The 11899-nt window shown below is 57.1% G+C and overlaps 3 protein-coding genes across 4 annotated transcripts; 2 read left to right on the top strand and 1 right to left on the bottom strand.

Annotated features, from left to right (window-relative positions):
- The first annotated feature begins 216 nt into the window (after positions 1 to 216).
- GPBAR1 (G protein-coupled bile acid receptor 1) lies at positions 217 to 3214 on the top strand. Its single transcript, XM_036915846.2, has 2 exons — positions 217 to 396; positions 2060 to 3214. Exon 2 carries the CDS (start codon positions 2105 to 2107, stop codon positions 3095 to 3097), a length of 993 nt encoding a protein of 330 aa, XP_036771741.1. The 5' UTR covers positions 217 to 396; positions 2060 to 2104; the 3' UTR covers positions 3098 to 3214.
- A 260-nt stretch (positions 3215 to 3474) lies between these two features.
- AAMP (angio associated migratory cell protein) lies at positions 3475 to 8443 on the bottom strand. Of its 2 annotated transcripts, none has more exons than XM_036915826.2 (11): positions 8233 to 8443; positions 7620 to 7775; positions 6807 to 6926; positions 6150 to 6289; positions 5760 to 5904; positions 5388 to 5471; positions 5161 to 5276; positions 4917 to 5020; positions 4695 to 4785; positions 4361 to 4515; positions 3475 to 3949 (listed from the first exon to the last, which is right to left on the bottom strand). In XM_036915826.2, the coding sequence occupies exons 1-11, from the start codon at positions 8351 to 8353 to the stop codon at positions 3874 to 3876; spliced, it is 1308 nt and encodes a 435-aa protein (XP_036771721.2). In that variant the 5' UTR covers positions 8354 to 8443; the 3' UTR covers positions 3475 to 3873. The 2 variants fall into 2 exon arrangements, with proteins under 2 accessions (XP_036771721.2, XP_036771730.2); XM_036915835.2 differs by having other exon boundaries at positions 7620 to 7772; positions 8233 to 8442.
- Positions 8444 to 8721: 278 nt separating this feature from the next.
- Positions 8722 to 11430, top strand: LOC130678801 (probable hydrolase PNKD). The gene is made up of 3 exons (XM_036915799.2): positions 8722 to 8875; positions 9807 to 9975; positions 11029 to 11430. The coding sequence occupies exons 1-3, from the start codon at positions 8809 to 8811 to the stop codon at positions 11219 to 11221; spliced, it is 429 nt and encodes a 142-aa protein (XP_036771694.1). The 5' UTR covers positions 8722 to 8808; the 3' UTR covers positions 11222 to 11430.
- The last annotated feature ends 469 nt before the right edge of the window (positions 11431 to 11899 follow it).

Here is an 11899-nt window from a genome sequence, read left to right as displayed (position 1 = left end):
GGGCAGTAGCAGCTTGGATGACCTGAAGTAGGGGATCTGCTGCCGAGGTGGCATACTGTGGCTGGTGGCTGCAGAAGAGGACGCTGGTATGGGAGGATAGGGCGGGCCCTGCAGAAGGGGAAGACCTCCCAGTTGCTCCAGCCAGGGTGTGCCAGGTCCCACCCCCAGAGGCGGGGCCAGGCTGAGCCCCACCAGCTTCGGCTCTGGGAACCCAGCTGCGGGCAGAGCCTGGGCAGCTGAGATCCGAGGGCCCTGCTGTCCCACAGGGTGGAAACACCATGCCTTCACCAGCCAGGACACCAGACATTGCCAGAAGCCCCGCAGGGCTGGCTGCAGCAACTCCCTGACCCTCGTGAAAGCCCAGGCTGGCCAGCAACACTTGTCCCCAACAGCCATGTGAGTAGCTATTCCCTCTTCCCCTTCCCCAACTCAGCACTCAGCCCCCTACCATGCCTGGAGACCTGAGCCCCAGATCCTGAAGAGGCCACTGCACCCAGCCCAAGCCACCAGGGCCACCAGGACACTGCTGGGAAATTGCCCTGGGGCTGAGGCTGCCTTTCTTGCTGCTCTGGTGGAGGTGGGGTAGGGAACTAACTCCAGGCCCAGGCTGGGAGCTCCAGCGCAGGACTCAGTCCAGGTTTGAACTAACAGACCCTGAGGTCTCACAGGGTTTAATAAAGTTGATAGTACAAAGGGGAACAGAAACTGGAGGGCTGCTGGAGAGGGGATAATGACCTGGGTGGAGGACACTGGGGGAGACTGAGGAAGAGGAAACAGGCTGGGGGGAGCAGAAAGGGGCACAGCCGCTTGGCGCCCTGCTTGGAGGGCTTCGGGGGAGCTGGGAATAAAAAGGGCACCATCTTCTGGGCTCGGAGTGGCCAGAGCCCTCTGATTCTCTGACTTAGGGGAGGGGGCAGGTAGGAATCCTTTCCTTATTGACATTAATCCTGGCAACAGCGGCTGCCCTCCTGTTGACAGAGCAGGAGTTCCTGAAGGCCAAAGACCGCTCCCCCATCCCCTGATGTGGTGGTGGGGCAGAGCCCCAGAGGGCTGAGGCAGGGAGCCTAGTGAAGGGAAGGATGGGGCTAGGTCAGACCACAGGGGGGCCAGGCACTGCCCAGCGGCTCCTCCTGCCTCTCCTCAGCTCAGCTTCAGCCCCCTAGGGGTGGGGGTGGCGGGGGCATCTCCACATTCACTGCCAACCCTCCTCCTCCCGAAGCACCTCCTCTCCCTTCAGTTCCCGGGAAGGGCCTGGTTGCTAGTGTGGCGCAGACGCGTCAAGGTTATAGGCTGGAAATCCTACCCAGAGGCTGTTCACTGAGCTGTAACCCGCTGTAACGTGGACTCGGGTGGGGTGCAGGGGACAGGGCACCCAGCTTGCGGCCACCCATTGCCTAGCCTGGTCACCAAAGCAAATACTCAGCAAGCCCTGCCTCTGCCACACCTGTCCCCATCCTCCAATTCTTAGCGAACCTACCATATCATAATGCTCTGGTGCCAACCAGGCTGTGCACATCTGACAATAGCAACCCCCTCCCCTAGCACCAGGCCCCAGCCCCGCCTGAAGGATGCTCATAACTGTGCGCTGGTCAGAAGACCGCATTCCATACCAGCCAGACCCTATCCTCCCTTTTGGCTAATTTAGAGGCCTTGCCAGGTGGTGGCAAAGATGAACAAAATGCTTTGAGGCTGGGTAGATTCACCTTTCAGTCAAACAGAGGCTAAACACAGCTGCCCAGAGGGAACAAGGCAGAGACCAGAAATGGGCAAAGTGGCTGGGTGGGGACTGTGAGGACCTAAGAACAGCCACCGCTCAGCTCCAGCTGGTTGCTACCACACAGGACATACACATTGCCACACCTGATCTCCCAAGAGAAGCCAAAAAGATGAATTTGTATGTGAATTTTAATCGGCAATTAACTGACAAAATGTTTATCAGCAAACAGAATATGGCGCACAGTCCATTGATCTCCAACCTCTGAATTTGTGTGTAGCCCCCAGCAAGGGGGCAATGACCTGCAGCCCCACCCTAACTCTGGCTACCCCATCTTTCACCCAGGCATGCCAGCTGCTGCTCCAGGCATCCCCCATCCCCAGGCCCAAGATGACACCCAACAGCACCAGGGAAGTGCCCAGCCCCATTCCCGTGGGGGCCTTGGGGCTCTCCCTAGCTCTGGCAAGCCTCATCGTCACTGCCAACCTGCTCCTGGCCCTGGGCATTGCCAGGGACCGCCACCTGCGCAGTCCGCCTGCTGGCTGCTTCTTCCTGAGCCTGCTGCTGGCCGGGCTGCTCACAGGGCTGGCGCTGCCCGCCCTGCCAGGCCTATGGAGCCAGAGCCGCCGGGGCTACTGGTCCTGCCTCTTCCTCTTCTTGGCTCCCAACTTCTCCTTCCTCTCCCTGCTTGCCAACCTCCTGCTGGTGCACGGGGAGCGCTACATGGCAGTGCTGCGGCCTCTCCAGCCCCGTGGGAGCACTCGGCTGGCTCTGCTCCTCACCTGGGCTGGCCCCCTGCTCTTTGCCAGCCTGCCCGCTCTGGGGTGGAACCACTGGGTTCCTGGTACCAACTGCAGCTCCCAGGCTGTCTTCCCAGCTCCCTACCTCTACCTTGAAGTCTACGGGCTCCTGATGCCTGCCGTGGGGGCTGCCGCCCTTCTCTCTGCCCGTGTGTTGGCCACCGCCCACCGCCAGCTGCAGGACATCCGCCGGCTGGAGCGGGCTGTGTGCCGTGGTGCACCCTCAGCCCTGGCCCGGGCCCTTACCTGGAGGCAGGCGAGGGCGCACGCCGGGGCCACCTTGGTCTTTGGGCTGTGCTGGGGGCCCTACGTGGCTACCCTGCTCCTCTCAGTCCTGGCCTATGAGCAGCGCCCACCCCTGGGGCCTGGAACTCTGTTGTCCCTCATCTCACTGGGCAGCGCCAGTGCGGCGGCCGTGCCTGTGGCCATGGGACTCGGGGATCAGCGCTACACAGCCCCCTGGAGGGCAGCCGCAGGAAGGTGGCTACGGGTGCTTCGGCGAAGAGCCTCCCAGGGCAATCCTGACGCCAGCACCACCTACCACACCAGCAGCCAAAGCAGCGTGGACCTCGACTTGAACTAGACAAAGGGCCTCTGCTCACTCCTACTAGAAGCAGCCCTCCATCTTGGCCACCAAGTCCATCTCCACTTGTCCCTACAGGACCCCACCCTGACCAAATAAAGCTCTTCTGGCCCAGCTGATGGCTACCTCATTCCGTATCGCAGAGAGGGAGAGGCAGGTGGACTGGCTGTGGAAAGAACCTAATGCCGCAAGTGCATCTGGGGAGATTCCAACTCCACACAGACAAGTGACTGTAGGCAAGGACGAATCACTGCCTAAGAGAGTCTGAGCTAAGGTCTCTCAAAATTCAGCAGATCTCAGGGGGAGCCTCACCCTAACATGCCCCTCATTGGTTCCTCCTCATGTCCAGCCAGCACAAAATCCACACGGACACTGTCTCTGGGAAGTATATTTTATTTACATTTTTAAAATCTGTAACTAATCTCTCTTCCTCCTTTCCACCCCCAGAGACTTGGGAAGGGAAAGAACGGGAACCCCAATGGCCTCCTCCCCACATACAAATATGCACTCCCGTGGCTCACACCAGCAAGTCACAGTGGCAGAGAAAGGCCTGAACCCTCCTCCCTCTGAGGACAAGCCAGGTCTAGCGAGGGAGGGGCCCACAGGGTGGGTCTCTTAAGAGAAGAAAGGGGCAGAGAGGGGGCAAGTCAGTTTGAGGGGTTGCAAAGTAGTCCAGGGCCCCTCCCCTCCTCTTCCTCATACCCTACCACCTCTGCTGGTCAGGGGTGCCTCCCTTCACTCCCTCAACACCAGACACAAAGCAGAGGCTGAAGCCATTAGCGGTCAGGTCTCTGGACACAAAACACTTTTGCTTTGTGGTCTCCTGATGTGGTCACCACCAGCGAGGCATCTCTGTAGACAGAAAGCATGGGTGCAAGAGACTGAGGGTTCTGGGGCTCAGCCCAAGCCCACCACCCAGGGGGCCTCAGTGGCCTCCTCCAGAGCATCCTCCATCTAGATCCTGAGAGCCTGGTGCTGACAAGCCCACATCCAGCAAGCACATTTGAAACCAGACATCAGCAAGGGACTCAGAAGAGAAGAGCTGCAGCACAAGGGGGGCAATCCTAGCCCTGGGACTGAGACATGAAGCTCCAGAGGTCAGTCAACAAGAAGCCATGACTCCCACAAGGCCTCACAGGCTGCAACCAGGCCTTAAGTCCCAGCTTCCCTTCGGAATCCTGTCGCACACTCCGGGGACCCCCCCAGATGCTACTCCCCATTCCAAATATACACAGAGACCCCAGCCCTGACCATTTCGCTTACTTGCTGAGGGCAAAGTCCAGGATCTCAGCCGTGTGGCCCCGGTAGTCAGTAAGAAGGCGGCTGGTCCGAGCGTCCCAGAGGCGCACGATGCCATCCAGGCTGCAAGTGTAAACCACAGCAGTGCCTGCCTCCCACAGCAGCTGTACAATGCCAGACTGCAACAGAGTACAACAGAGGCAAGGCAGAGGTCAGGAGCAGGAGAGATGAGAGTCATCTGCTCCCAACTCCCATGGCAGAAGGGTGTGGGGATGGCCACAAAGAAGGACCATGCAGGAGCCAGCCCACAGACTGGGCCTTCCCCACAGCCATGGCCATGGCTCCAGGCTGCCTGTACCTGGTGCTGACACTGGTGCCTGAGGGTCTGCGTAGACAGGTCATAGATGGCCAAGGTCCCATCCAGGTAGCCGACGGCTGCCAGAGGCATCCTGAGCAGAGAGCGCCACAAAGGCTCACAGAGGAACCTGGACCCATGAACCGTCCCCTCCTCCCTGGTGCCTCAGCCCCTCTCCCAAGCTCCTCCCGTTTGTCTGCAGGCCAAGGCCCTGCTCACACTCACACACTGCAGAAGCCTAAGGACTCCACTGAGTTGGACTCGCTCTCCTCTCCTTCTCCCACATTGGGCTGGGAAGCCATGGTCTCCGGCCTGAAAACGCCCACCACCTATGAGCCAGAGGAGAGGATCAGAGGGAGGCCTCTGTAAAGAAAGGTGGTGAAGAAAGAAGGCCCAGTGAAGAGTGAGAGAGGAAAGGGAGAGGATTTGGACAGCAGAGGCTCCACAGCCAGCCTCCGGGCCAACTCACCTTGCCAGTGGTGGCGCTGACCAGCTTGGCCTGGCAGTCCACAGAGCCTGTTAAGATCAGGCTGCCATCCTGGTTGGTGGCAACACAGGTCAGAGGGCCCTGGTGACCCTCAGTCCCTAGGATGAAGCCGGGGCCTAAGTCAGGCTTCATCCAACCTCAAGGCCTGCCCCAGGGCTCAGCCCCGTCCCCACAGAGGCCCAGGCTAACACTTCCCCCACCTCGGATACCTTTTAGTACATAGATAGGGTTTCCCTGCTTCAGGTCCCAAATCCTGATGGTGCCATCTTCATAGCCAACCACAGCTCTCTTCCCTAAGGGGCCAGAGACGCAGATGAAGAGAGAAGGTCAGACTGCTCTCCCAGACACCCAGCAAGGAAGTGGGGGCGGGGGGTGACAAGAAAGTGAGGGAACAGACACTGACCCAGGGAAGAGCGGCAAAGCCCAAGCTCAGGGTGGGCAAGGGGCAGCTGTTTGCTCTGGGGCCTAGGTCAGTGCTCCCGAGAGCAGGCCTCAGAGTGTGCCAGCTGCGGCTCTGGAGGGAGGCTAAGAAGGTAAAAACTGTGGATCCAGAGGGGGAAACACAGGGGAGCTGCTCTCACCATCAGGGAGGACTCGGCCACAGGTGGCTGGGCAGCTGGGGCCCTGGAAGGTCTTACAGTCACCATTTGGGACCTTCCACATCCAGGTGTTGCCATCAGCCGTGCCTGCCAGCAGGACAGGTGCCCGAGGGTGCCACTCCATCCACTGGGCAGGAAGGAAGTGTTATCAGGGAGGCCCATCACCCATCCCTCCCAGGAGACTGTCCCGTAAGCGCCATCCAAGCTCTCCCTGCTTCTGACATCAGTGAGGACCTCCCAGGTAAAAGACACAGACAATCTTGCTGCACCCTGGCTCAGAGCTGGCTCAGTGTGATAAAGGCAGGACTAGATCCCCAAACTCTCACCCCCTCCCCAAAGCCCCAGAGCTGACTACCTCTCTGATGATCTCACCTCTAAATCTCCTGCTTCAAAGGACCAGACCTCCTCCTTGGTGTCCACCTGCCACACTTTCAAGAGGCCACTCATGTCCCCTGTGGCCACTAGGGTAGAGTCATGGCTGAAACCAGCACAAGTAACAGAGTCTTTATGGCCTGCAAGGAAGAGTGGGAAAAAAGAGAAGAAAGTATCAGGGTACCTAGTGCTGGAGGCACATGACCCAGTTATCTGGCCCCTAGAAAGGACCAGAGGGGAAAAAGACAGATGAACGAATCCCAGAAAAGGTACTCCAATGCGCTGCTGCTTCGGGAACCAACACCCCCAGGTCTCCCCAGGGATTCAATGCTGGCATCCCACTCAACCACTCCCATGCAGCCCAGGCCTACATCTTCCCCGTCCCATCCACTCCACACCTCTGCCTGAAATACCCACATCCTCCTGTCTGCCCAAATACTGCTGTGCCAGGACTGCCTCCTCTCAGGCCTTTCCTGGACTCCCTTGGCAGGTTAGTGCCTCCCTGTGCCCAGGACAGACCATGCTGTTATCTGGCCTTCAGGCCAGCATAGGGTTGACACAAAATGATGGCCAATAAAAGGCCACTGGATGCACAAACAACAGACACCAACCCCCTAAGACCTCCAAAGGGACACGACCTCACCTGAGCCCCCTCACCTGCACACTCAAAGAGCAGCTCCCCATCGCTGAGCCTCCACACGAAGGCTTTGTCATCTTCACCCCCTGTCACTGCCAAGGTGTTGGTCTTGGGGTCCAGGCTCACACAAAATACAGATGCTATCCCGAGAGATACTCCATGAGTAAGAGGACGGGGTGCCCACCTAGGGTACTGTTCTTTGGGACCTTCAGGAAGCCCACCCCCTTCCTCCCAAAGCAACATATCTTTCCCCTACAGAAGAAGGCTGCATCAAAGTTCCTCTAAGATTCAAGCATCAGGTCGTTGGAGAAATCCCTCCCCAAGCTTGCATCCTTCTCCAGGGAAGACCCCCTTCAGTGCTGCTCCGGTCACCCCCACACTGACGCAGGGGCAAGAGGAGGGCACACGCATAGGGCTTACAGTTCTCACCGTGGGCTGCCACCAGACTAGGTACAAACGGAGTGAGGAGAGCACCATGAGACTGGCTCCTTATTAAGAGCTAGTATTGGGGAGGATTATGTAAAATAGCTCAAAAAGGTATTATCTCTAATTAACACTAAGTTAACTTCCATTAACTTTTGCAAAGGTAACTTTTTAAAGGAAAACTAAGACCCATGAGATTGATAAGGATTATCCATGGTAAGTAGGAGAGGTAGGATTTGAACCCAGATGTCCCCTCCATTCCAGCCCAGTGTCCGCTACCTGTGAGCTCCTCCAGGGCAAGCCCAGATTCCCCAGCTCCGTGTCCCTCACAACGCTCCGCACACGGCGGATGGCTGATGCTCAAATGCCCACCTGGACTGAGTTTATGATGGATCTCCTCAGAGACCTACCTGAGTGCAATGCAAAGGTGACCTCGCTATCGTCTGGGCCCTCCATGCTGCCTACCACCCCTTCCTGGGGTTCCAGAACCCAGCCCTCCTCATTGCCCTCCTCTTCTTCCTCTTCCTCAAAGTCCACATCTTCCATCTCTTGAGCCAGATCATCTGCTTTGGGGAGAGGGTTAAAAGAGGGACTCGGCAGGCGGTAGGAGGGATGCTGGGAAGTGCGGGGAGGCCTGAGGCTGGGGGGGGGTCATGTGGCAAGAGGGTAAGGTGAGGTCGGACAGCGGGGTGAGCGGGGGCGAGCAGCGGCAGGGAGGAGGGGGCATAGGGGTCGAGGACAGGAGGGTCTGAGAGCCCAGGGTCGGCCTGAGACGGTGTGAGAAGGGAGGACGGAGGGGATGATGGGAAGGGGGTGTGTGAGGGGAAGGGCCGGAGGAGGCGTCAGGGGAACCCCCACCCCCGCCAGGCCTGAGAACTACGTGCGGGGTTGGGGACAGGGGGGGAAGGGCGAGAGGTAGGTAGAAATGACCGGTGGGGTGTGGAGGGGAGAGGGGAGACGCTGGGGTCAGAGGCCAGAGGTAAGCGCCTCCTGTCCCACGGCCTGGGGAGCGGCGGTTCTCACCCGGGTCCGGCGGACCGGGATCCAGTTCTACCACCTCGATAATTTCCTCATCACCATGGAAGCTTAGCGTCTCCAGTGGTGGGGTGTCAGCAGCAGCCCCGCTTTCCGATTCAGACTCCATGCGGCGCAAGTGGCCGATCCACTTCTCTGGGCCCAAACGCCTCCCAGAGTCAGCTCTGCGCGACGACGCGGAACTCGAGCCCCTCCTCCCTGGAGGAAGTAGGCGTAGGCGACTCTCTGCAGGAAGAGCGACGGCCGCTCTGCCAGTAGCGAAGGGGGTTGGTTGGCTGAACCACCAATCACAGAGCAGAGTTGGAAGACGGGGACGGGGCGTGGCGGGAGAACCTAAACTCCGCCTGATCTGACTCCGCCTCCTACAGGAGAGAAACAAGCCGAGCGATCGCGCCTTCAGGGTCTCCTGGGAAGAGTAGTTCTCCCGGGTCCGCTCCATGGGCTATGGGCTTCCGGGAGTTGTAGTTTCTGGTGCGTAGGCAAGACGGAAGGAGCGGGGGAGGCCCCTTACGCAAACTACAATTCCCGGCGGGGAGCGCGGTGAAGGGAGGGTGGGATCCGATCATGGCGGCGGTGGTAGCTGCTACGGCGCTGAAGGGCCGGGGGGCGAGAAATGCCCGCGTCCTCCGGGGTAAGGAGAGGGACCCCGGGGAGGGCAGAACTGAAGGGGATCCTTATTTTTTTCTTCACAATCTGCCCAGCAGTAGCAGGGGGTCATGGCTGTCGATTCCTGCCCAAACCCATCTGCAGGATCATAAAGAGTCTAGGGGCTAAAAGATGCCCTCTAGAGGTCGTCCAGTCCATCATCCTGTCTTCGGGTTACCCGACACCTCTGGGGTCTTGCTGCAAAAAGGAGCCCCAAGGAAGCCTGTTAAACTCCTGCGTTCCATGTGTTTCACACTCACCGCAGTGCAGAGGAAGGAGCCCTGGGCATCTGAAGGCTTGGGTTCTAGCCCCAGGTATTAGCAGTTTGACCTTGGGCGAAGCAGTTCGTCTCTCGGCTTCAGTTTCCTCTTCTATAAAATGAGGGGATGCAACACAGAGAATACAAGTAGTGATTCTATAGCATCTTACTACGCTGATGGACAGTGACTTTAATGGGGTATGTGGTGGGGACTTGATAATGGGGGGAGTCTAGTAACCATAATGTTGCTCATGTAATTGTAGATTAATGATACCAAAAGAAAAATAATTAAAAATTAAGGGAATGGAAGAGACTACCTTTAAGCTCCCTTCCGGTGCTAACATTCTGCAGTTTGAAAACCTTTTCTCGGATTTCCTTCATATGTCTGTGAGCCCCACTGCAGTCCTTCACATCCTGTCGTCTGAGGAGATGAGTAGCAGCGAAGCTTGCTCTCCTGGCACCAGGGTGATGAGCCCACAGTGATGTGGAAGTGGCCTCCAAAGGTGCCACCTCGATGGCGATTTTCCTATTTCCCTTTGGATTCTCCTGGCACTTGTTACTCTAAACTGCAGTCACTCCCCTTTCTTAGATATCAACCTCTCCACCAGGGGCTTTCTTCTCATCCTCCCTTACTGACCTTCCTTACCTCCATCCACAGGGATTCTCGCAGGAGCCACATCTAACAAGGCCTCCCAGAACAGGATCCGGGCATTGCAAAGCCACAGCTCCCCAGAGTGCAAGGAGGAGCCTGAGCCCTTATCCCCTGAGCTGGAATACATTCCCAGAAAGAGGGGCAAGAACCCCATGAAAGCTGTGGGACTAGCCTGGTGAGTTTTAACTAACTCTTCTTCCCATCAGTGGGGAGTTGTACCAGGGGAGGGAGGGACCGAGAAACTTCTCCAAGTTTCAAGTGGTGAGCTGAATCTAAGGTTGTGGGGACAGTTCCTGGGTGTGAGGACTGGAATCTCAGAGGAATTGGGCAGGGGAGGTGGGAAAGTATGTGGAATTGAAGAAACAGAGGGTTTTCTGTGTGTAGTAAACTAAACTAATCTGATTCAGATTTGGGTTCCTGGCCTCATCCTCTCATAGGAGCTTGGGGTAAGACCCAGTTGAGCTCTTCAATAGAGATAATATTAGTGGTATAGTAGCACCTAGGTGTTCTGTACATTGCTATTTGGATCTGACTCTGACCTTAATGTATATTATCGATCAACATTAAATGGAAAAGAGCAAGAAATTAACATTTTTTTCCAGAATCTGAGCTGTGCTAGTACTTTACAGTATTATGTTTTAGTCTTTCTGAAATAAATACTACATCCCCATTTCACAGAGGAGGGAACTGAGGCTCAGAGCCGGGGTTGCCACCAGGTCTTGTGACTCTGTACCCTTTCTCCCACACCAGTGTCTCCCAAGTAGCAGTTACTCAGATTAAGAAGGGGTGTCTGGGAGGGGGCATGGGGCAGTTTAGACAGAGGGAACCTTAGCCAAGATTTGGAAAGAGAAAGAGGATGGGCTGTCTGGAAAATCCTACAGAGTCGGTATGGCAGGATTGCAGGGCTCCTGTTGAGGAGTGTCAGGCTATAGGGAAAAGGAATGAAGAGGTGGGCAGAGACCCACCCACACTGGGCCTTTTGTGCTGTGCCTGGGAGTTTGGACTTGACCAGGAAGTGATGGGGAGCTGTTACAAAGTTTTAAGCAAGGCAGTGGCAGGATCTGGTTTGCGTGGGGCCCTTGAGCAGCCAGTGTGGAGGCTGAGTAGACAGACACAAGAGGTATTGCAGTGTTCATGCAATTGATAAAGCTGGAATGAGATTATTCCCAGCTCCTCTGGCTCAGGCTTGGCCCCTCCCCAAGCCCCGTGCACATCTCCCCACCCCTAGGGCCATCGGCTTCCCCTGTGGTATCCTCCTCTTCATCCTCACCAAGCGGGAAGTGGACAAGGATCGTTTGAAGCAGATGAAGGCTCGGCAGAACATGCGGGCATCCAACACGGGCGAGTATGAGAGCCAGAGGTTCAGGGCCTCCTCCCAACATGCCCCGTCACCTGAACCTGGGTCCGGGGAGCAGGCCTAAGGAACACTGCAACCCTCTCCTAGGTTGTATTGACTGTGGCGGTGGCCTCCAGACTGTGAAGTTCTTTGGGTTTGGCCACGATTCTGGTCCTTGCCTCCGAAGTCCACCAGAGGGCGCGTGGAGCCCAGGCTGCTGCCAGCCGCTGCTCCTCCCTTCAGAGAGCCAGCCAAAGGCAAATAAAGTTGCTGAGTGTTTTGAGTGGAAAGGAATCAGGACTGGGTTCCTGAATCCCTTGGGGCGGGAGGGGCCACGGGTGGGTTGGTTGCGCATGCGTGCTCCCTCTCACAGAAGCGCTGTTTTCCCAGTTGGATGGTTGGGGAAACCACAGAGACTTAAGCACAAGCCTAGGCTCAGACCCTGAGAACCAAGCCCTCAATGCTGCTGGCCAGGAGGGTGGGGTCCCACTCTGCCTTGAACAAATAATAAAGAGAATCAAAGAGGGCATGCAGGGCGTGGAGGGGGGGAAAGCACTACTCTTGGCAGAGGCCAAATGACTAGATCTATCTGGGCCTGTTTCCTTGTTTGTAAGAGGGACTTTGCTAGTGATTTCTGAGGCAGGGGTTCTAAACCTGAACCTCCCAGGAGGGCCCAGCTCTGCTGGGACAAAGTGTGTTTGCATATCTTGTAGAAAAGATGGGAGACACTAAGGCAGAATGCAAAGGTAGGGAGTAGATGCTT

Source organism: Manis pentadactyla, chromosome 6, assembly GCF_030020395.1.
Source record: "Manis pentadactyla isolate mManPen7 chromosome 6, mManPen7.hap1, whole genome shotgun sequence".
Classification (NCBI taxonomy): Eukaryota; Metazoa; Chordata; class Mammalia; order Pholidota; family Manidae; genus Manis; species Manis pentadactyla.
Note: the sequence above shows the minus strand (reverse complement) of the source record. Positions and strands in the feature narration are given on the sequence as shown.

Excerpts from the sequence above, each read along its gene's own strand:
- GPBAR1 (XM_036915846.2), top strand. The coding sequence starts at position 2,105 with ATGACACCCAACAGCACCAGGGAAGTGCCCAGCCCCATTCCCGTGGGG.
- AAMP (XM_036915826.2), bottom strand. The coding sequence starts at position 8,353 with ATGGAGTCTGAATCGGAAAGCGGGGCTGCTGCTGACACCCCACCACTG. Across the intron at positions 5,472-5,759 it reads TGGCCGAGTCCTCCCTGATG|GGAAGAGAGCTGTGGTTGGC; the intron begins GTGAGAGCAGCT and ends CTGGCCCCTTAG. Across the intron at positions 3,950-4,360 it reads CTGGACTTTGCCCTCAGCAA|AGATGCCTCGCTGGTGGTGA; the intron begins GTAAGCGAAATG and ends TTCTGTCTACAG.
- LOC130678801 (XM_036915799.2), top strand. The coding sequence starts at position 8,809 with ATGGCGGCGGTGGTAGCTGCTACGGCGCTGAAGGGCCGGGGGGCGAGA. Across the intron at positions 8,876-9,806 it reads AAATGCCCGCGTCCTCCGGG|GGATTCTCGCAGGAGCCACA; the intron begins GTAAGGAGAGGG and ends CTCCATCCACAG. Across the intron at positions 9,976-11,028 it reads AAAGCTGTGGGACTAGCCTG|GGCCATCGGCTTCCCCTGTG; the intron begins GTGAGTTTTAAC and ends CCCCACCCCTAG.